Raw genomic sequence first — 22,212 nt, forward strand, 5'->3', positions numbered from 1 at the left:
CTTTTTTCCAGTCTTGCTCTGTCCAATGTCTGTGTTCTTTTGCCCATCTTAATCTTTTTCTTTTATTGGCCAGTCTCAGATATGGCTTTTTCTTTGCCACTCTGCCCTGAAGCCCATTTTGCGGGTACTATTTAATGAAGATGCCAGTTGGGTACCTGTGAGGCGTCTGTTTCTAAAACTAGAGACTCTAATGTACTTATCTTCTTGCTCAGTTGTGCAACGCGGCCTCCTACTTCTTTTTCTACTCTGGTTAGAGCCTGTTTGTGCTGTCCTCTGAAGGGAGTAGTACACACCGTTTTAGGATATCTTCAATTTTTTAGCAATTTCTCGCATGGAATAACCTTCATTTGTAAGAACAAGAATAGACTGTCGAGTTTCAGATGAAAGTTCTCTTTTTCTGCCCATTTTGAGCGTTTAATTGACCCCACAAATGTGATGCTCCAGAAACTCAATCAGCTCAAAGGAAGGTCAGTTTTGTAGCTTCTGTAACGAGCTAAACCGTTTTCAGATGTGTGAACATGATTGCACAAGGGTTTTCTAATCATCAATTAGCCTTCTGAGCCAATGGGCAAACACATTGTACCATTAGAACACTGGAGTGATAGTTGCTGGAAATGGGCCTCTATACACCTATGTAGATATTGTACCAAAAACCAGAAATTTGCAGCTAGAACAGTCATTTACCACAATAGCAATGTATAGAGTGTATTTCTTTAAAGTTAAGACTAGTTTAAAGTTATCTTCTTTGAAAAGTACAGTGCTTTTCCTTCAAAAAATAAGGACATTTCAATGTGACCCCAAACTTTTGATCGGTAGTATATATATATATATATATATATATATATATATATATATATATTCTCTTTTATGAAAACATAAAAAAAATACTTTTTTGCCATCAATGCAATCTTTAATGAAATGAACAAATCTATTCTGCCCTGATCACATATTCTTTTGGAGACATATATTCAAAAACCTTTCTTCTTAAAATAAAAGTCAAATAATCACACCTCTTGTCACATTTTCAGGCGTTCGAAGGCTTGACTATAGGGAGGCATTTCTGCGTTAACCTTAATATCTTATCCTCTAAACAGGAAGTACAGAGGAAGGAAAATGGCTCAGCGTAATCTCCCATCCATCTGCAGTACTGGAGACATCCTGCTGGGGTCGCTGTGTCGGCGCGCCGGCGCAAGGTCACACCGTGTACCGTTCTGTCGTACTCGCCCCTCACGCTCTCTCTGCTCTAGCTCCAGTGCTGCTCTTCTTCCCCTCCTTCTCTCTCTCTCCCCCCCTCCTCTCCACTTACTGCCGCACAGCCATGGCGGACAGCGCGAGCGAGAGCGACACCGACGGAGCGGGGAGCAGCTCGGCCACCCCGATGTCATCCTCCGCTTCAAATTCTGGGAAACCAAGCATAGTCATTTCACAGTTTCGCCTGGAGGAGCTGACGAACCGCCTCGCGTCGTTGCAGCAGGAGAACAAAGTTCTGAAAATTGAGCTCGAGACGTTTAAACTGAAGTGCAAAGCCCTGCAGGAGGAGAATCGGGACCTCCGCAAAGCTAGCGTCACCATTGTGAGTAACGTTAGCCAGCTAGCTAGCAAGCTAGCTAACCTGCTGCTCTCCGCCTGCCAGCTCTCTCGTCTGTCAGCGAGTTTAGCCGTGGCTGGCCGTGTTGGGTCCGCGGGGACCGGTGCGTGCTAACGGATGCGGGGCGTTATCCGCGGATATCGCCCGAACACGGGACACAACTCCTGGATGTTTTGCTAGCTCTGCTAATAGTTAGCTTGTGGCTACGTTAGCCGAGCGGGGTGGCGCTTTGCAAGGTAGTTGGGCAACGGCTGGCAGCTACTTTTGCTTTGTTGTGCTTTGGCTCGCTGACAACAACAACAACAACAAAAAGGGCGTCAGGACTAACATGTGCGCCACACTTTAATGGTTTGCTAGCTGACCGCTCGCCGCGCTGCTCCTACCAGCAAGGATACGGCAGCCGGGTTAATAAATAGCCGAGAAGCTATGTTGGCACATGCTGACGCCTCATGTGTCTTCATGCTGGGCGGATGATCCAGAGCTCCGCAGATATGTGTAAGCGATCTGTTGGATGGATGGATGGATGGATGGATGGATGGGGTATATCTAGGCCAAACTTTACGACGTAGCGACACGCCACGCTATTAACGTGGGTAGGTCAACCTCCCTGCTCCCCGTTCACTATCCTGGTGAAGTGCTGTGAATTATATAAGTAAAAGGGTGATTCCCTATAGAGAAGTTGACACATCGTCCCTGCTCGGTAAACCCACTGTGGCCACGAGGACACTGAAGAAGGAGAGATGGGGGGAATGAGAGAGTGGCAAGGACAGATATATGAGCAGGCTGTAATGCTAGCTGCTGAGGCTGTCCCAACACATTTCTGCTGTCCTCCCTCTGCTGCACCCTTCCTTTCATTATTAACTCCGCCACTACTGCAAAGCCTCTCCACTCAGTTAAGGGAAAAAATAACTTTCTTATTCATAGTTTTATGATCTTATAAATCAATACCATGTTAGTAATTTGATAGGAAATATAAACTTGAGTCAGTGTCGATTGGCTGACCTGCCAAATCCTTTTTTCCTCTTTTTTTTTTTTTAAATTAAGGAATCAAAAAATTATTTGCAAAACATTTTAAGCCGTAGCCTGATTATTCTTATTAGATATTAATAATGGTTCATAAATTAGGAAAGGGTGTTTATAGACCAAACATGTGGGGAGAGTTCCCTGTTTTTATGCATTTAATAAAACATAATAATCAAATAGCTTCTGTGTTTAACCTGCTGATCCAGAACCCATAGGAGGTCAGATGAGATGGATTAAACCGGTGGATTACAAGCTCCGGACGGCTGATTTGTGCACATTATATGTAAATGTTTCAACCAAAACAAAGCAACCTTCTGTGTCCTCCCACTCCCAGCGTGGCCATAAGGTGTTCACGGACTCATGAGAACCGTTTGCGCGTCTCCTGTTCGAACTTAACCCGCGTCTCTTAAAACAGTCCGCGCGTCTGAAACGCACCTCCTTCAAACGCTGGCATTGTCGGTAAAAGGCGAAACCCTCTCTGGAACTAGCCACGTTACACCCACGCCGTCCGGATACAAAAACACCTTTTTACTGAGCTTTTACTTTGAAGGGTAAACAAAATAAACCCTTGGATAGGTTTGTATAACGTATACATTTGTTTAAACATGTAAAACCCTTCAGCTATTGCGTTTTTATATGTTAAATGTGTCGTTTCGCAGCCCCCTGCGTAAATGGTTATTCTCATTGGTTTGCTGTTCCAGTTTAATCAGGATAAAGATGAAAATGTTATCCCGTGCCAGAATGCTCAAAGTGTCTGTTTAACTGATTTGTGTTTTTTTTCTCCTGGCAATGTCCCCGTGTGTTTTATGTTGCACAGCAAGCAAGAGCAGAGCAGGAGGAAGAATTTATCAGCAACACCTTGTTCAAGAAGATCCAAGCTCTCCAGAAGGAGAAGGAGACTCTGGCAGTCAACTATGAAAAGGAGGAAGAATTTCTCACTAATGAACTCTCAAGGAAACTTATGCAGGTGAGTGGTTGGAGAAAGGAGGGGGGGGGGGTGATGCTGGAAAATGTTTCCCTGTTTAAAGACTTGTTTCGTGTTTCTTGTTCCGAGACTATGGACGTAGTTCCTGACTGATCCTGATGCACTTAGCCAAATGACGGAGTTTATTTTTGCTCCCATGCAGAAAGTTAAGGAGGGTTTCCAGCGCAGAAGCAGTTTCCGGTTCACCTCCTGGCCGTTGAACTGATGGAGGCAGGGTCAGTTCAGGTCGAAGCCTGTTACCTGAACCAGGGCTGGAGTTTAATAAAGGGAGAGAGCTAAAGAGTGGCTTCAGCTTGAATGTTGTTCCACTCCTCTCCCAGTGTAAACTTCCTCATGTTTTCTCTTAACTCTGATGTTTGTTTGCAAAGACGGCATTAAAACCGTTTTACAGTGCTGACCTTACATAAAATTTGTAATACAATAATTAAAGCATATACCATTGCCTTACTGTTTGTGGAGTATAAACACTCAAAACCATTTTATGGCTTTAAACTGGGAAATGTAAAAAATAAAAAAAGGGTATGTATGTTCAAAGCTACTAATAAAAACATTAACAACCCCACAGGGTTGTATTTTATGAACCAACTTTAAGTTAGAAAGATGCAGACATGTTTCTGCTGCTGTAGCGTTTAATGTTACTTTGCGCTGCAGGACTTAATCCTCACATATCACAAACTCCCTCTGATTTTGAAATCGTTTGAGTGTAACCATCGTTTAAATAATGGCACGCTTTGGCTGTAGAGCCGTAGGCTGTAAACCTGGATGCTTTCCGGCCTCAATAAGAGCGTCTATAAGGTTATGGCAAAATGACTGCAAAGTCTGGTGTGGTTGGGACGAGGCGTAGAGGTGGAGCCGGCGCCCCATATAGGGAGGCTATTAGTCCTTGCCGCCGCCGCCCAGGCTTTGATTCCCGACCTTAGGACCTTTACTGCTTGGCTTCTCTTCCTCTCTGTCCATTTCAGGTCTGATTACTGAAAATAAAGACCGGTAGTGCCACAAAAATCCGAAAAAGAAAATCGGTTACTGTTACACATTTACCTGGAATCAAAACGACCTCAAATACGTTATGAGGCGCTTCCTTATAAAGAATAATAATTTACCGTCACAGCTGAAAGTCTGAGCTTTTTTGTGACCAGAACAAAGGTCGAAGTTTTTATAATGCTATCTTTACATTTTGCAGCTTATCAGTTTGCCCTGATTTCAAGACAGACTTGTCAAAAAACATTATATCTTAAAAGCTCCTGTTCACAGATTGTCACTCTAACAGAGGATGGGAGCATTTTAATGCTCGAGCCGAGCGTTGGCCTTGTTCCTGATCTGATTCTGTGCATAAACAGCCTCTGCTTCAAGAGCAAATAAAAAGCAGATTAGAATACGATACCTCTGCAGTGGACAAGCATATTCAGAGTGAAATGGAGGACAGAAACAGACGGTTTAAACTAGACTCATGAGACGGCAGACTATCCTGAACCTCGGGTCGTCCCGTGTGGTGAGAACCTCACTATGGAGACAGCTGGATGTGTTGTTTTGTCTTAACGTGGCAACTAAAAGGCGTAGATGCAAAGTGTGTAGATGCAGGGTGGAAGATGCGGCGTGGAAAGCAAAACCTGCTCTGGGTGTGCCGTAACTTACTAACTACCTCTGTTGGCATGAATACTGCAGACGGAGCACTCTCTGAGCTGATTGGTACCAATCTGCAATGTTTGGAACATTTTCACCACGGAAAAAAGGCCCTTTTTCTCTTTCCAATATTTCCCAATAAGTGAATTTAAATTCCTTTTCCATAATGAGTGTTCACTTATATAATTCATAACAGCGATCCCCTGATTTCACTGCAGGGCCGCACCCTGGTTTTTAGTTTTTAGTTTTATTCATGAGCTGGCCAGAGTTGTTGTTGTTGCCAAGGCATTATTCATCCTGCCTGCCTGTCTTTCTGGGAAGTTAAACCCCGCATTCATTCAGTAAATGTCTGTGTTGATTTTTGTGTTTTATTCCATCCGCAGTGTTTACGCTACACTTCTACATCTCAGCACCAGTGTTCATTGGGCTAATCCTCTAGTTCATCCATGGTCTCCTTTTTTTGTGTGTGTGTGTGAGAATTGACTGCCTTTTGTTTATCCTCTGTTTTCCTTTGTCCATTTTCTCCCTTTGTGCCGCTTTTATTCTAGCTCCAACACGAGAAGGCAGAGCTGGAGCAGCACTTGGAGCAAGAGCAGGAGTTTCAGGTTAACAAGCTAATGAAAAAGATCAAGAAAATGGAGAATGAAACCATCTCAAAGCAGCTAACCCTGGAACAGGTATTTTCTTCTTTTTTTTTAAGTTTCTTTTATTTTTTTATTATAATACAACCTGCCCCTGAGTGCAGCGGCAGTTTTAATGTCCAAAGTTAAAAGTCTTACCCATAATCCTTCGCTATACATGCCTTTATATGTGGCAGACTCTGCCAGGTGGGGCTGAGTTTTACTAAAATATTCTTTTTAAATAGTTAACCTCGTCTATCTATATCACCTCCCTGTGTTTTGCTCTGCATGATCAAGTGTAAATAAAAAAATCACCAGGTTGTGCCAGGAAGAGCTAAAATTAATCTTATTTTATCTGTTTATATCGGCTGGAAATGAAATAAATCTGTACCAATAATCATATAATGGTTAAGGCAAGTTTATTTATAAAGCACTTTTCAGTAACAAGACAATTCAAAGTGCTGTACATGAATAAAAAACCCATTACAGAGTTAAGAAAGAATTACAGAGACAGGGAAAGCATTATGGAGAAAAGCACGTTGCATTGGAACAGTAGCAGCAGGTCAGATACAGTATGAGACAAGTTGGACTGTAAGCTTCAACATTCATATTTAAAGGCAACTCTAAAGAAATTGATTTAAAGGAAGTCAGGGTTTCAGCACTTCTACAGTCTTCTGGGAGTTTGTTCCAGATAAGTGGAGCATACAAACTAAATGCTGCTTCTCCATGTTTGGTTCTGGGTATGCGGAGCAGACCTCCTTCTCACGTGGTTGAGACTGTTCGGTCTCAACGACACGGCCGGACTGCGACAAATTAAAACACACGCTTTAGTGTGAAGGCGATCACGAGATTTATGTTCATTAAATGTACTATACTCTGCTACTTTCTGCTGCCTGTGTACCAGCAGCACCTTCTGATCACCGGCGCTGTCCTCAGGCCCACACTGGACCCATGTGGCATCAGGATGCACTCGCATGCCAGAGAGAGGCTTTTTGTTTTTACTATTCTTGGGTTCAGAAGTTTACACACACTAAGATTAATATGCCTTTTGTCAGTTTTGGAAATGCCAGATGAGAATGTTGTGGCTTGGTACATTTCTATAATCAACTATTTGAGTTAGTAAAGAGGTTATGTGTCCTAGAGCTGAACATGCTTTGGTGCAAAAATTATCAGCTCTGGAAGTGAAGATAAAGAGCTTGTGAAGATGCTTGTAAGAGAACGTGATTATTGACAGTAAAAAGAGTTCTGTACTGACAGAGCCCTCAACTCCTAAAGGACCTTAGCCTGGGTGCCATTCCGAACTTAGTCCCGCCCACAACGTTTTAGGTCGGGAAGTTCGGTCTGGCATTGCTCCATAGTAGCGAGAGTATGCTCGCCCAATATCTGGCGGGCCAATCAAATTGTCAGGGCGGGCTTTATATGATGATGGACAGATGATCAACAGTAACGTAATCAACCACGTCACCAAAGCGCGCTTGGGTTGAATTTGTTTACAACGATGGCTGCCGCTGAAGAGTTGAGGTGTGTAGATTCTGCTATTAGGTCTGTTCTAGAAGATATCGACAGGTTTGTGTGTTGAAGGACTCCTTGGATCCTTACATTCTTTTTGCAACACCGGCAAAAATCGTTAACGCTCATCTTCTTATGCTAGGCTAACCGTTGAGTTCCGTTGAGAACAACTATGCGTCGCTAAACATTCGTCACACACTCCGTTGCTCTTATTGGTTGTGGGTCTATCCAATTGAGTGCAGAAGCATTTTTTTTCCTGGTTCGTTCGAAACACGCCCCATAATCACAGCTCAATGGAGCAGTATCAGACTCAAATTCTGACTAGAATTGAGTATGACTACGTCAGGCTAAAAGGACCTAGGGTTGTCACGATAAGAAAATCTCAAACTCGTTTTCGATAGAGCAACATATTTTGAAGGCACTGGGTTTCTTATGGATAACTGCAAAACATATTTACAAGTGACAAACTTAACTTTAATTTTCTTGATTATTACATAAAAGTAGGGGGACAGATCTATGTGGGATAAAAATTTAAAGAATTAAAGGTAAAAGCAGAAACATATAAATGGCGTAATAAATGTATCACTACAAGATTGGTCTTGGTGACTTATATAAATGTACTTAAATAAATGTTGGGGAAAAATAGAGAAACATGAAGGTAAAACGTGGTAAATCTATTGCATATTTTTAACAATCAGATAAAATTACATAAAAGTATTGCAAATTCTTTAAAATTGATACATTTTAGGTGAAGGTGTTGCGGCTTTTATTTTGCCGTGGCGGTGCGCCGCAATCAATCACATGTAGCGTAAACCCTGGAAGAAGTGCGCCAATTGGAGGAAATGTGAACGGGTTAGTTTATATTGATTTTGATGCAAATGAATATCTTTGAACAATTAAAAATGTTTAATCCCTCAGCGCCCTTGATTTTGGGGACACATTCCTGTGATCTGACAAAAGTAAAACTAACGCTTGGCCACAATGACAATTAGTTAATTTGAAGGAGAAGGACCTGGAGTCAGCTGTATACATGGTGGATAAACATGTTGTTTACCAGCAGCAGGAGAAGGCTTTTCTGTGCTGAGAGCTGGTGAGTTGGTCTTGCTTCACGCTCAGTGAGGAGATGCTGGCAGGTTTGTCGCGAGTCGTACGGACAAAATATAAAATGTCTGTTTTATCGCCTACCAGTGTCAGCCAATAAGCCCCTGAAACCCCAGCTTGGTTTATATTTTCATGAATCTTGCCGCATCACTCCTGTCTCAGGCTCCGTGTCGCCGCTCTGTCTCTTTCTTCTCCTCAGGGATTGGCATGCCATCGCGTTTCTCTTCCTGACTGACGGGTAGACACACTGCAGCCAGAAACACAGGAACCCTTTCCTTCAGCCTCGTCATAGTCCGCACCGCCAAGCCTCAAAGGGTGTTTGCGTTGCGTATTGCTTCCTATTTACCTGAACACGAGGCCGTTTTAGTGGTTGCAGGCCGTGAGCTTGTGGGGCATTCTTTCTAGTTTTAAGGAGAGCTGAGAGTGCAGTTGTTTGAAAACTTACCAGAAGCTCCGTCCACCTAGCGGGGGCGTGTTTGGCCTGAAGCCATCAGGCCAGTTTGGCCGGTCCTGCTTCACATTCTTTGGAGGCCAAGTGGTGCTGCCGTGCGCTGGCCCCCCACAACAAGGGTTTTCTGCAACCGTATGCCCCCCCCCCCCACGCTCCACCCAGGATCCCTGTGTCCTGCCACGGTTACAATAAACAACCAGGAGTGCTGTGTAGGCGTCTGTGCATGCTCAACACAGTCAGAGACATAATGGAGGACTGGCTGTCTCGCACAAGGAGACCTCATCAGGAAGAACTTTGTGTTCTGAGGCACTTTTGTTGCTCTTAAATGTGCATTATGGACTTAAAGGTGATGTGGTTGTAGTTTTTAGATGTGGCGAGCTTATCAGGATGCAGGGTTGAAATACAGATTTCTCTTGTGCGATTGCGCTACATGAAGGTTTTTTCCGTCTGTCATTTCTTTCTTTTTTTTACTCCTTTATTTTTCCCAGTTGAGGAGGGAGAAGATTGACCTTGAGAACACGTTAGAGCAAGAACAAGAAGCCCTCGTCAACCGGCTGTGGAAGCGCATGGACAAACTGGAGGCAGAGAAAAGGTAGAAAACAGCCGTTTGAAGGCAGCTGTGGAGGAACAGCAATGTTTAAAGATCATTTCTGCAGGGTGTGGGTTTTATTTTGGTCTAATTTATGACAATATGGCTGAAACATGTTTTACCTGACCTGCTTTTGCCTTTCTCAGGATGTTTCCTTGTTGCACACCAAGGGTTAGTTCTCTTGTTGACACCATTTGTTCCTAACCAGATTATTTTGTGAACCTTCGTTATAGTTTGTTAGCGTTTGTTTTTATTTTACTGCAAAAATGTTTTTAGTTTTTGGTAGAAGCTAAAGACACAAATTCTGTTTTTATTTGGATTGGTACATAACATTGACAGGTTGCTGTTGCTAAAAAGTACTAATATAAATTTAGAAATAAGTAAGTTTGCCTCTTTTAGTCTGAAAGTCCATTATAGGCTCCCTTAATGCCACCAACCAGAGTTTGAAGGATTTAAATTCCCTTAGTCACTTTTATCTGAATCTGAGGATTAATCACCAAAGGTCAACAGAATAAATTAGTTTAAAGCGTTTTTTTGTTTTTTTTAATTGGGGGTCATACACCTCTGTTTGTGAAAGTCGAGTTAGCTTAAGTGTTATAGATAATTATTATTACTGAAGTTTATTAATCAAGTAAAATTGTCTTTGTCATGAACTAGAATTCTGCAGGAAAAGTTGGACCAGCCCGTATCGGCCCCGCCCTCCCCGAGAGACGTCTCCATGGAAATAGACTCACCAGAGAACATGATGCGGCACATCCGCTTCCTGAAGAACGAGGTGGAGAGGCTGAAGAAGAGCCTGCGCACCACTGAGCTGCAGCGTAAGCGTCCACTCTTCTCCATCCGCCAGCCTTTTAATTATGGCTAGCAAGACTAACTCATGTAAACACGGGTGGGGAGTTTATTCTGCTCCGTGTTGACCTAGCATCACATCGACCATTAGGAAAGCATGTATGTCTGGTCTGGTTTCAGCTTTATGAGCTCGTTAAACCATCGTTGTTCCTGACATCTTCAGTAGAAAGCCTCCAAAAAAATGACTGTCGGGGTTTAACTAGCATTTATCTCCCGTCTTTCCTTTATTTTAGATAGGTAACCGTCGTTTTGTCTTTAAAAAAATAACAGAAAACTCAAAAGGTCCATCAGTAAAACCACAAACGGGATCCAAAGTAGATCTAGGATGCTGTCTGTGTGCTTTGTTACCACTAGAGGGCGCTGTCAGGCCAGCTTTTAAAGAAACTAGATGAAGCGCACTCCCATAACAAGAGCCACAGCATTCCTCTGTGCTTGTCTTGTAACCAGCTGTGTTGCTCAAAGACTGGCATTGACACACTTCTTAAAGTTGCCGATACAAAAAACAATGTAACGCACAAACTGGGTTATTTCTGCGAGTTTACCGGAACATTTTGTACCGTTTTCAGATAGAAGCTTTGTTTTTTGTGAGCTGCTGGTTTGACTAGCTAAATGTTGATTCAGGTGTCCTTTAGTTCAGCGTGCTGTATTATGTCGGTAATCTAAAGCTGACAAGAATGCCGTTGTCTTTGTTTCTGTCTAGACACAGAGAAGCGGGCCCAGTACATAGAAGAGGAGCGGCAGATGCGGGAGGAGAACATTCGGTTGCAGAGGAAGCTGCAGAGGGAAATGGAGCGCAGGGAGGCGCTGTGCAGGCAGCTGTCTGAGAGCGAATCCAGTCTGGAGATGGATGATGAGAGGTAAAAGGTGCAACATGCCACCATACAGATCATCACTTGGGTCAAAATCTTCTTCTTTTTTTTTATTTTTTTTTTAGCTTTTACTGGTATACAAAAGGAAACTAAGCAGATTAAAACCAGATCCTGTATATGAAAACATTTAGCTCGTTGACCTCGACGTTTTAACTTTGTAAATTAGACAAGAGGGGGATGTGAACCAAACAGAGATGAGTAACGATGTAAAGTTGCCGTTTGAACTATAACTTTCACTCAAACATTTGAATTTGGCATTCTCTCATGTAGTTTCTTGCATAAGTCCACACCTCTTGTCACATTTGGTCTTGTTACCAAACTTTAAAGCAGGGGGAAAAGAATAATGGTTTTTAAACATTTTCATAAATAGAAACATGAAAATGTATTTATCTCCCTTGTCAATACCTGTACTTTCTTGAACCACCTAACGTTGCAATTAGAAAAGTCTTTTTAGTATTCAGTCCTTGTGGTTCATAGAGCTTCTCTTTTCCACATTTAGTTATGCTAAACCCTCAGAGAGGTGACCATAACTTGATCGTCACTAGGGCAGAGCTCTAATGTTGCTTTTTTGTAGGTCAGCCATGGGGAATTCACTCAACCAATAAGGCCTTTTATGTAAATGTGGCAAGATGGACATGGCAGCCCTCACCATAAAGACACCATCCCTGCTGTAAAGTGTTGGGGACAGCAGCCTCATGCAGCGGGATGTTTTTCTGTGGCAGGATCTGCCAACCCAACCTGAATAAACTGGAGAGATAAATGTCAGATACCTCTAAAAGGTTCTCCCCCACGATTGCCCTGCATTTAGCTCCAGCCATCTCCCATCTGCAAACGTGATTTCTTGTTGCTTTCTTTCAACAATGGCTTTCCCCCCCCCCCCCGTCATCCATAAAGGACATATTTGTGGAATAGTTGGCTATTGTCTACACAACAGATCCCCCACCTGAGCGGTGGATTTTTGCTGCTCCTCCAGAGTTGACGTGTGGATCCTGGGTATTTCTCGTTTCTTTCTTTGCCCCGTATGGTGGATGTCCTGTTTGAATATGCGGTTGTGCCATACTGTCACCGTTTTTAGATTATTGATGAAACAGCTTTATAATATCAGAAAATCTTGCGGCAGCGATAATATTGGCAAATAGTGTGATTACTATCAGTTGCGTTATGCGTCAGATTTTTTTCTTTCCGCTTTCTCATCAGTGCTTCCATCAGTCTGACTTTTAGCATTTGAGGTGATGTCATTTGTGTCCTGCTTGAGCATCTGCTGTCTTGAGACTGTCCAGCTAGCTAAATATTACGTTAGCATGGACAATGCAAGCTCTTCACACCCAGAATATATTAGCCAACAATCACCGCACTCCAAGCAGTCGTTTGCGACTGTAATCCACTATTCTCACTAATATTTCAAGTAATCATATAGAAACTTGGTGCATTCTGCAGATTTTCTATGTAACTACTTAAACTAATTTTATATAATAGAAATGCATGAAAAAGAATCTCCACATATATAAATGTATTTTATTTAATCAAAATTGTATTGCTAAGGATGCAATAACACATGTCTTTAGTGTACACTTGAACCTTTGAGGCAAACAAAGCATCTGCAGCTAAAAAAAGTTCATATCAACATATCAAGTTGGGTCTGGTTAACCCTAACATCCTAAAATCATCAAAAGTGTCTTTTGCCTGTTATATCCTGCATTTTTAAAGAGATTGGGATTTAGTGCACTCAAGGGCCAAGTCACAGTCTTCATTTTTAGTGAAACCAGCCAAAAAGAGTTAAATATTATCTAAGTAGACGGTGGGTGAGATGGTTGCTCGGGGGTAGAGCGCGTGACCCACACATGGAGGCTTCGGTCCTCGATGCGGGATCAAGTCAGGTCTTCCTTCTGTCTTTTAACCCCGTTTCCTTTAACTTCCCGTCAAATAAAGGCCACCAGTACCGACTAAGTTTAGCTAATTTGAATCCAGGCTAGTAAATGTGCCTCGCCCACAAAAGCAGTCTCGTTCTGCAGACATCTGCTGTTTACGGAAGTGTTCCCTCAGCAAATGCGTCTTGTCCTGTGGGGGGGGGGGGACGGGTTCCTGCCCGGGTGTTGCACCATCAGTTTTTCACTAGATGCACAGCGCTGTGTTTTCTTTACTGTTATTTTAACGGGATCCCACACTTTAGACTCTTTCTGTGGGTTTCTCTGCGCTTCTTAATGTTCCTTGACGTCTCCCTCCAAAGATGGTTTTATTTATAGGTGTCAGAGTAAAAATGTTTGCCAAACTTCAAAAAATCAACACCTTGCATCCTGGTTTATACTACTTTGTGGTTCCAACATGACAAATGTGTAAAAGTTCATAGGGGTATTATTACTTTTGCAAAGTGTTTGGGTTTTAGGGGCGGTTCTTCTCCTCACAAAACAAAAAACATGCAGATGATTTCCTGCTTTGTTTGGAAATTCAAGACAAACGTTGGATCTTGACGTTTCCAATCACAAAAGCACCCAAATCCTCTTTTTCCCCTGAACCATCTCAGTCAGCGAGATCTAAAGTGATGTTGTGAATTTTAGCCCTAACCTTTGGCTCTGAACATGCAATCACACACAAATGTTTTACACTACAAATGTTGTTGAGTCTGTGGTAGCTTTATTTAGATAATATAAGCACTCGTGGCACAAGTTGCCTTTAGCATCCCGATCGTGTTGCTTATCGTTTGTTCAGCTACTGGAAAATAAATCCCCAGAGTTAAAAATAACACCAAACAACGGGCTGTTATATTTTCCCTGGATGTGTTGCCTTCGGGCGTCTGCTCCGTGTCTCAGTTAAAGGGCGTGGCACGCCGTCGACGCCGCAGACTATCGAGAACACACAACATGATATGCTGACTGTGACCGAAAGTAAACTAAAAGGTTCTAGGTCATTTTCTATCACTGGTGGCGGTAACATAGCCATATCACAACGGACATCTGTAATCACACCATTTGTAAGGTAATCTGTTGTTTCAGACCGACTTAAAAGGTAATCTTCCTGTTTACCCCTCATACCGCTCATCTAGCACCCCTGTGCCTGAACTTTGCTGCTAAAGATGCCAGCGATTCCCTCCATGTGTGATTTTATTATTTTTATTTTTTCTGCAGCATTTGTAACCGTGTCATTATTTGGAATAACGGTGTATTTTTGGGCCTGAAATGAATTTATTTTCATAAGGTCGTCTGATTTCCTCAGGTACTTCAATGAGATGTCTGCACAAGGCCTACGAGCAAGGACCGTGTCCAGCCCCATCCCCTACACCCCCTCCCCCAGCTCCAGTCGACCCATATCGCCTGGTGAGGATAAAACGACAATAAACAACACCTTTGATGTCAATTGATACCAATGTTATCTTCAATACACGCTTTATCTCTGGGACAAAGGTTGCATATTAATTGTTCTGTGTCCTACCTGGGGCAAACGTATTGTAATGTTAGATATGACCGAACAAAGGTACTTTATCAATGCCCTCTGGGATAATTAAACCTATTTTTAAGGTAAATTTAGAATGAGGAAATGGGAGCTACATTATTGGTAGTTGTCCTTCACTGAAGCAGATTTAAAACATTTTTTTCTCCTAGTGACATTTGCAATAATGGGCATGGTAGGAATGGGCTGGAAAAAAGACCAATTCTGAGAGGTTATTTAAAAAATATGTATTAATGGCAATGTTAAATTCAACTTTTAAGTCATGGGGGGCACCAAGAAAAGTTTAGATTATATTTCAAATTTGGGCGGTGAATGATAGAACTGAGTGATTTAGTTTTTCTTTTAATCGTTGTATTCAACGTGCATTCTGGGTCACCCCAGCCATGCCGAGGCTCCAGTGTCCACTTAATTGGTGTCTTTTGTCTGGCATAATCTCCTCGGATTGGAAGTGGGATCTGGTTACTGTCATTAGCGTTTTTGTTAAAGGTGAAATTTCTAACTTTGTGTTGCTCATACAGTGACGATGTTATCCAAATTGCTTTAAAGGGATTATTTTCAGTAATATGTGAGTCAGATTTTCCAAAGGAACGGAGCCAGTAAAGCCGTTAAAGGCACCAATAATGTTTTGGCCCGTCTTCAGAAAAAACCGTCATGCAAACCTGAAGTAAGGCAAGAATACTTAATTAAATTAAATAACTTTAACGATTTCTTTTTCTTTGCCGTACAGGACTCTCATATGGGACTCACACGGTTGGCTTCACCCCTCCTGCCACGCTGTCCAGAGCCACCATTTCCCACTACAACACCCCCGCCCTGCACATCCACGGAAGCTCTTCTCATGCCGTAGCAGTAAGTAATATCCACCAACATGTTCAATTACAGCTCTTCTGGCTGAAGGTGAGAAATCCTCTTTGGTCAGATTGTTAGTTAAAGCAGCTGCATGCATGTGCTGCATGCTTTAGATGTTTCTGCTGGTTCAGAGTTGGCTCCACAACATGTCATCAAGTTTTACAGGAGCCCACTTAAGACTTGTCCACTGATTCAGGTTTGTTGGCCTTGTGAAGCATACAGGACACCTCAACAACTGAATGTAGACACCACTGGTTTACAGTTTACAGATGTGGATAGTAAAATGGGAAATAACAGTAAACAAAAATCCACGTCATAAAACCGCAGGTTTCTGTTGTGCCCATATGCTTTTTTCCCCTAAATCGTCCAGTCCTAGCTCCAGCACACCTGAGTCAAATGACTGCCCATCTAGGGATGTGAGGCCTGTTTCTCATATTTATTAGGGGCAGGGAAACGCCTAAAAGACGCTGGATAGAGGGTCCTGAGGACCTCTGCATTAAATGATCCTTCTTTTTTTCTGATTTTTTTTTTTTTTTTTTTTTTTGTGGGTGGTGAAGGGAAGGCACAGTGCAGGGAGACTGTTTAACTCCACGGTTCATTTGTCTTAGTATGCCTGCAGACAGATGCTGTATTACCAGCTTCATGGGCTAATGCTGTTATAGAGACATGTAGGGTGTTTTGGCTCACCTGGACTGAAAGTTCCTTTCAGTGAACCGTTCAGATTTTCAGCAACGAAGAATGTTCTCTCCCCTGTTCACAGTAGAAACAAACCAGCTTTGCTTCCAATCTTCTGTGGAATCATTACTTTCGTTGTACTCTTTTCTTTCTTTTTTTTTGGTGGACAACCCCTATCCCCTACCCACACATCAGATCCCTTATTGTTTAGGTAACAACAAAATTGAATGATTTTTATTTCCCATCTAGAACATTTTTATACAGTTCTTTTTTCCTTTTTTTGTTTTTTTTTTCATTGAATGCACCTAAAATACTGCCCAGCAAAAAGTATTTCGTCACCCACTGACTGTACAAGTTCTCCTATTTAGAAAGATAAGAGGTCATTTTCATCATAGGTACACTTCAACAAGGAGAGACTTAATGAGGGGAGGAAACTGAGGACTTTTAAATAATTTATTTGTAGATTATGGTGGAAAATAAGTCATAAGGTAGCAGCAAACATGCGGAAATTGGAGCAAGCCGGACTTTCATTCAGTTTTCTCTGAAGACGTTTCAACACCTATCCAGACAGGCCCCTGTTATGGGACCTGTACTAAAGACATAACATTAAATACACTTCTTACGGTTATATGCACTGGCCAAGAAACCATACCTGATGGGTCACTTTGACCAATTTTATTTTTTTTACCTTTACACTTTCACTCTAACAAGGATTTAAAAATCAAGGTGTTTCATGTTTAGCATCAGCCGTATTGAGCTGGCATCACATTTTTCATCTGCTAGATCAGGGCTCTGAAATCTGCAGTTCCAGACCCACAAGTGGCTCATTTGTGGGTCTGTGGGTCAAAATGATCATGAGAACGGTGAGCAAACGTCCCAGAACTACACGGAGGGACCTGATGAATGAGCTGCAGAGAGCTGCGACCAAAGTAACAAAGGCTGCCATCAGTAACACGCAACGCCGTGATGTCCATGCCCGTCTGAAGTTTGCCAGAGAGCATATAAATGATCCAAGAGAGGATTGGCAGAACACCATGTGCTCAAATGAAAACAAAACAGAACCTTTTGGCACAAACTCGACTCGTCGTGTTTGGAGGAAGAAGAATGCTGAGTTGCAAAAGAACAGCATGCCTACTGTGAAGCATGAGGGTGGAAACGTCATGGTTTGGTTCTGTTTTTCTGCAAAGGGGACAGGATGGACAGGGCCATGTCTCGTGAGATTTTAAGGCAAAACCTGCTTCCTTCAGTGAGAGCATTGGAGATGAAATGTGGCTGGGTCTTCCAGCATGGCAATGATCCCAAACACACCAATCAGGCAACTAAGGAGTAGCTCCATAAAAAGCATTTCAAGGTCCTGGAGTAGCCCAGCCAGTCTCCAGACCTCAGCCCCATAGAAAACCTGTTGAGGGAGTAGAAAGTCGTGTTGCCTAGCGACAGCCCCAAACCATCACTGCTCTAGAGGAGATCTGCATGAAGGAATGGGCCAAAGTACCAGCTACAGTGGTGCAGACCTGGTGAAGACAAACAGGAAACATTTGACCTCTGTCACCGCCAACAAAGGTTATGTTACAAAATATTGTGCTGAACTGGTTTTTGACCAAATATATATCTTCCACCACAATTCACAAATAAATACTTTACAATCCTACAATGTGACTTCCTGGATTTGTTTTTGTTTTTTTATTATTTTAATTTGGTCTCTCATATTATAGACCTCCCTCATCTTTCTAAGTAGGAGAACTTGTACGATCGGTGGATGACTAAATAGTTTTTTCCCCCTCTGTAAAAGCCAGTACAAACAGTATGCATCTGAAAAATGGAGCCCATATGCGCCGCAAAGCTTGGGATGAAATTAAGAAAACCCAGCAAGAGAGATTTCGTCTTTTCATTTCAGCAGGTAAATTTTACAGATGAACATTGTTGTAAGTGGCCAATGTATTAACAAGATGCTGACTAAACATGCATCATTACCAGTTATCCATGGATTATGAGGACTTTACTCAGACATTTTTCTGTCTGTGTTGGGTGTTAATGTGCATTTACCTACCCTAACTCTGACGCTGACCCAGTTTTGCTGAAACGTTGGGGTAATCAGTGTGGACCACCACTACGTACCAAAGCTCAGCAGAGGACTATAATCAACTGGTTCTCTATAGCGCCTTTCATCAGATCCAGCGCATGGCTGTACAAGCCAGGCTAAATACAGGGCCTCTGGTTCTGTAATCTTCTTCATTTTGGACCAAACGATGTCACAGACCTCAGCACAGTGCTTTGACTCTTGGAAGATAATGTTGCTAGAAGCGTACATTCAAGCTATACAACTCTTACAATGTCTGAAGGTAATTTCTGCCTCTCAGCTGTAATTTATTGGTAGGTTTTCTCATCCAGATGTGATGAATGGACATAATTTCAGCCTCCGTTTAGGCAGAAAGCAGCACCACCCAGTCAGGAACACGCCGCTTCTCGTGTCTTCATATTCGGTCAAATATGGCTGCCCTCCAACACGATACCTGAGCGAACTTTCTACTTTCTACGGCTCGTAAATGCTGTGAGGTCGAGTCGGCTGCATGTTGATGTTTTATGTAACGAGTCGATAACAAAATGAGCGTACCCTGCTGGCATATCTCTGTATATGGCCCTGTTTATATTCCAATGCCCAGGTTATGGCAGAGGTGTGTTACGGGGAAATAATTATCCCTTTAGATACTGTTATGATTGCAACACCTTCACACTGTTGTTCTTAAGATGCATAAATATTAACGTTACTCCTGCACAGATTCCCCTTGAAGAGATTTTAAACTGTGGGGCTGTAACTTCTTGAAGTCTTAGTACACTTTGACCCCAGTTACCAACACGTGCCTTCATGTTAGCTTCAATTTATTATTAGCGTTCAATAATATTTGACCTTAGTTTCAATGTAAATGTCTTAGATTACGATATTGCACATATTTTGATTGCAAAAGTTTTTGCAAATGCCTCCCACTGAGTAATCCTGTTAAGCGTCTCACTCCCTCCTTATGGGAGCGGCGTCACTGTGGTACTATTTAAGGTCACCGACTCAAGTCTGGCTTTAAACTGGAGACAGCATTGGACTCATGTTTTTTTTTTAAGCTGCTAGGTTTTACAGTTCTCTAGAAGAACGGCATGTGCAGTTCCCTTTGTCTCTAGTTTTCTTTTTTTGTTTTTTTTTTAAACAACGTAGCACTTAAGATTGGCTGGTGCTTGGCTCTTAATCCCAGGGGTTAGCAGCCATTGGAGTTTTAGAACAGGTTAGAACATGAAACAACTTTCTTTAGTGAAATAAACCCTATCTAAATAAAACCAAGGAGAAAAAAGTGTTGTTGCATGTATTCAATGAAAACATAGAAAATATGCAGGAACTATTCGTTGTAGTAAAATACACCACTGTTTTCTGGCCAGTCATATTAAAAATCCCTGTGAAAGACTTTCGTTTTCCAGGTTTCCATTTAAAACACCTTACATCTGTCCATTTTACTTTCTCACCACATGTCATAATTTCTGCTCCGCTCACCAAGGAGATTGAACATCAAAATGATGCTGTGTGAAAGCTTGAAATCCTTCCCTTTTTAGTGGTTAGCTTATCTGGAAACAATGATCCTTTTACCATTTTTAGTGTACGTTCTTCAGGGGATGACACACTGGTTTCCATTTGGATCTGACCAGTGGCGGTTCTAGACCAAATTTACCAGGGGGGCCAAAGTGGGGCCAGTGTTTTTTTTTTTTTTTTTTTTTTTTTTTTTTTTGTCTTGTTTGTTTTGTTTTCCATAGGGACACATAACAGAATGAAATAATACAACAGATTAATATTTAATCATTTAAATAATATTTAGTGAGCCACTTGTGGCTTTGGAATGGCATGTTTCAGACCCCTGATCTAGCAGATGGAAACCAGCTCAGTACAGCTGAAGCTAAACGTGAAACACATTCATTTTTAAATCGTTGTTACAGTGAAACCCTAAAGGTACAAAAATAAAAAGTGACGAATTGGTTGTGGTTTATTCGCCAGTGCATATAATCATGAGAAATGTATTTAATGTAATATCTTTACTACAGTGGCTGGTACCATTTCTACAGGGGCACTGGCCCCTGTTGGCCCCCGTCTAGAACCGCCCCTGGATTCTGACCCTTCTTTAACACAGCTGAATCCAAAAGTAGAAGCATGTTAAGTTGTAGGGAGGCCCGGTAGTGACCCATTCACTAAACCCAGTGTGTCAGTATTTCTGACCGCTGGAGAAAGATTTCCTCTTGCTTGTGCCACAAATTCTTTTTTAATGTATTGTGTGAAATGCTGTATTCATTTTCTCTCTCTCTCTGTCTTTTATTTCTAAAACAGAGACCTTCCCCAAGACGGAGCACCAGTCCTGACAAATTCAAGCGTCCAACTCCTCCGCCCTCTCCCAACACGCACTCAGGGGCTCAGCAGGCTCAGCCTCCACTCCCCCCACCGGCCCAGCCCATGGTTCAGTCCATGTCCTCCCCAGCAGCCATGTCACAGCACGCAGCAACAGCACCGCCACCACAGCAGCCTCCCTCCCAGCCTTAACACCTCACACACACACACACGCGCGCACACACACAGTCTCTGTCTCTGCGCATGACTGCGCATCGAATGCCACGATGCTACTGCTGCAACTTCCATCATTACCAGCTCTGGAAGTCAAGTTTCTTACTCTTAACAAATCCACAAGACGCAGCTTTAGATGTTTCGGAGGGGAGAAGGAGCCGAGAAGGCAACTCGGCCTCTGTGACGACAGCGGCCTGCCAAATCCACACGTGGCGTTACTTAACTACTCGTAGAAAGGAACGGATGGACATCCGAATAATTGCTTCTGGGATTTGTAGGATAATTACTTGTTCCACCCTCCGTCTTGTACCTGTTATGTTCTTTGCTTGGGACTCTAGCCGGCCGGAGTTGTTGTGGCGCTTCTCAGATAGCACAAGCAGCACAGTTAGTGTGTTTCATGGTGGTGTTTTATTATAGGTTGGATGTTTCGGAATCGATGGATGTACAGCTAGACAAGTGGATGGATTGATAGTTATTTTTTCATGCCTATAATCTGACACAAAGCAGTAACGTCCTCCACTCCAGCTCACCCTTTTTGTCTTCTAAGCCGTGTCATCATGACTCCGAGTTAACCGTGGCTTCGATTAGGTCTTCAGAAAGTGTCGTGGAAAGGCTGCCGCCATGTACTCCGTTACAGGGCATTGGATGAAGCGGAGCCTGCAGTGCAGTTTATTTTAGGTCCTGAAAGCCTTCAGTTAAAGTGAAAGTTTAAAAAAAAATAAAAAATGCATCCATGAAGATGGACACTGGTACATTAAACCAGAGATACATGTCACCAAATATAGTCTAAGGTGTTACAGCTTAGTCATGTACTCAGTCTTCTCTCTGATCTCTATCTCTCTGGTGTATTTCTGAACGCTTCTATCATCCTGATGGATATTTCTCATCAGACAAAAAAAAAAAACATAAATCTCTTTACACTAAATATACATTCTGCTAAAGCATTCTGATTGAATGGTACTGTTGACAAAATTTCTATGTATGATTAAAGCTCTTGACATGACAACACCTGCTTGGTCAGTTTTATGGGCGATTGCCTTTACAACAGTCTTGTCACACTTAGTTCTCCTAGGCAAAATCATTGACTTTTTTTTTTCTTTTCTTTTTTATGCACATATTTATCAGATCACTGTGTATTTAGCCTGCCTGTAATGTTTCATTGTGGAAGTTATCATATCTGACTTTCTAACAGTAATTGATGGAAAAATGTTTGTGCCTTAAATAAATCTGCACCATCAAAGCACCCAACCGTGATAATTGTACAAAAATAATACTTTTGACGAGAGTTGCTGCAGCTGATAGCCTTTCATACATCTAGTCCAGATGAATGTCCAGCGCTTTAAAGCAGGTGAGTACATTTAGGCCCTAGTGTCATGGGTTCAGTAACATTACATTTTTTTTTTTTTGTCTTATTAAAATCAAGGGGTGGTGATTTGTTTGAGGTTTTCTGCAGGG

General features: G+C 42.3%; 1 protein-coding gene across 2 annotated transcripts; it reads left to right on the plus strand.

Moving 5' to 3' along the window:
- Nucleotides 1-1,204: 1,204 nt before the first annotated feature.
- LOC105927299 (coiled-coil domain-containing protein 6) lies at nt 1,205-21,997 on the plus strand. 2 transcript variants are annotated; one of them, XM_036126087.1, is made up of 9 exons: nt 1,205-1,573; nt 3,429-3,578; nt 5,765-5,893; nt 9,386-9,489; nt 10,144-10,304; nt 11,036-11,192; nt 14,397-14,515; nt 15,376-15,497; nt 20,527-21,997. In XM_036126087.1, exons 1-9 carry the CDS (start codon nt 1,319-1,321, stop codon nt 20,734-20,736), a joined length of 1,407 nt encoding a protein of 468 aa, XP_035981980.1. In that variant the 5' UTR covers nt 1,205-1,318; the 3' UTR covers nt 20,737-21,997. The 2 variants fall into 2 exon arrangements, with proteins under 2 accessions (XP_035981980.1, XP_035981981.1); XM_036126088.1 differs by having other exon boundaries at nt 1,319-1,573; nt 14,415-14,515.
- Nucleotides 21,998-22,212: the final 215 nt, after the last annotated feature.

Source organism: Fundulus heteroclitus, chromosome 22, assembly GCF_011125445.2.
Source record: "Fundulus heteroclitus isolate FHET01 chromosome 22, MU-UCD_Fhet_4.1, whole genome shotgun sequence".
Taxonomy (NCBI): Eukaryota; Metazoa; Chordata; class Actinopteri; order Cyprinodontiformes; family Fundulidae; genus Fundulus; species Fundulus heteroclitus.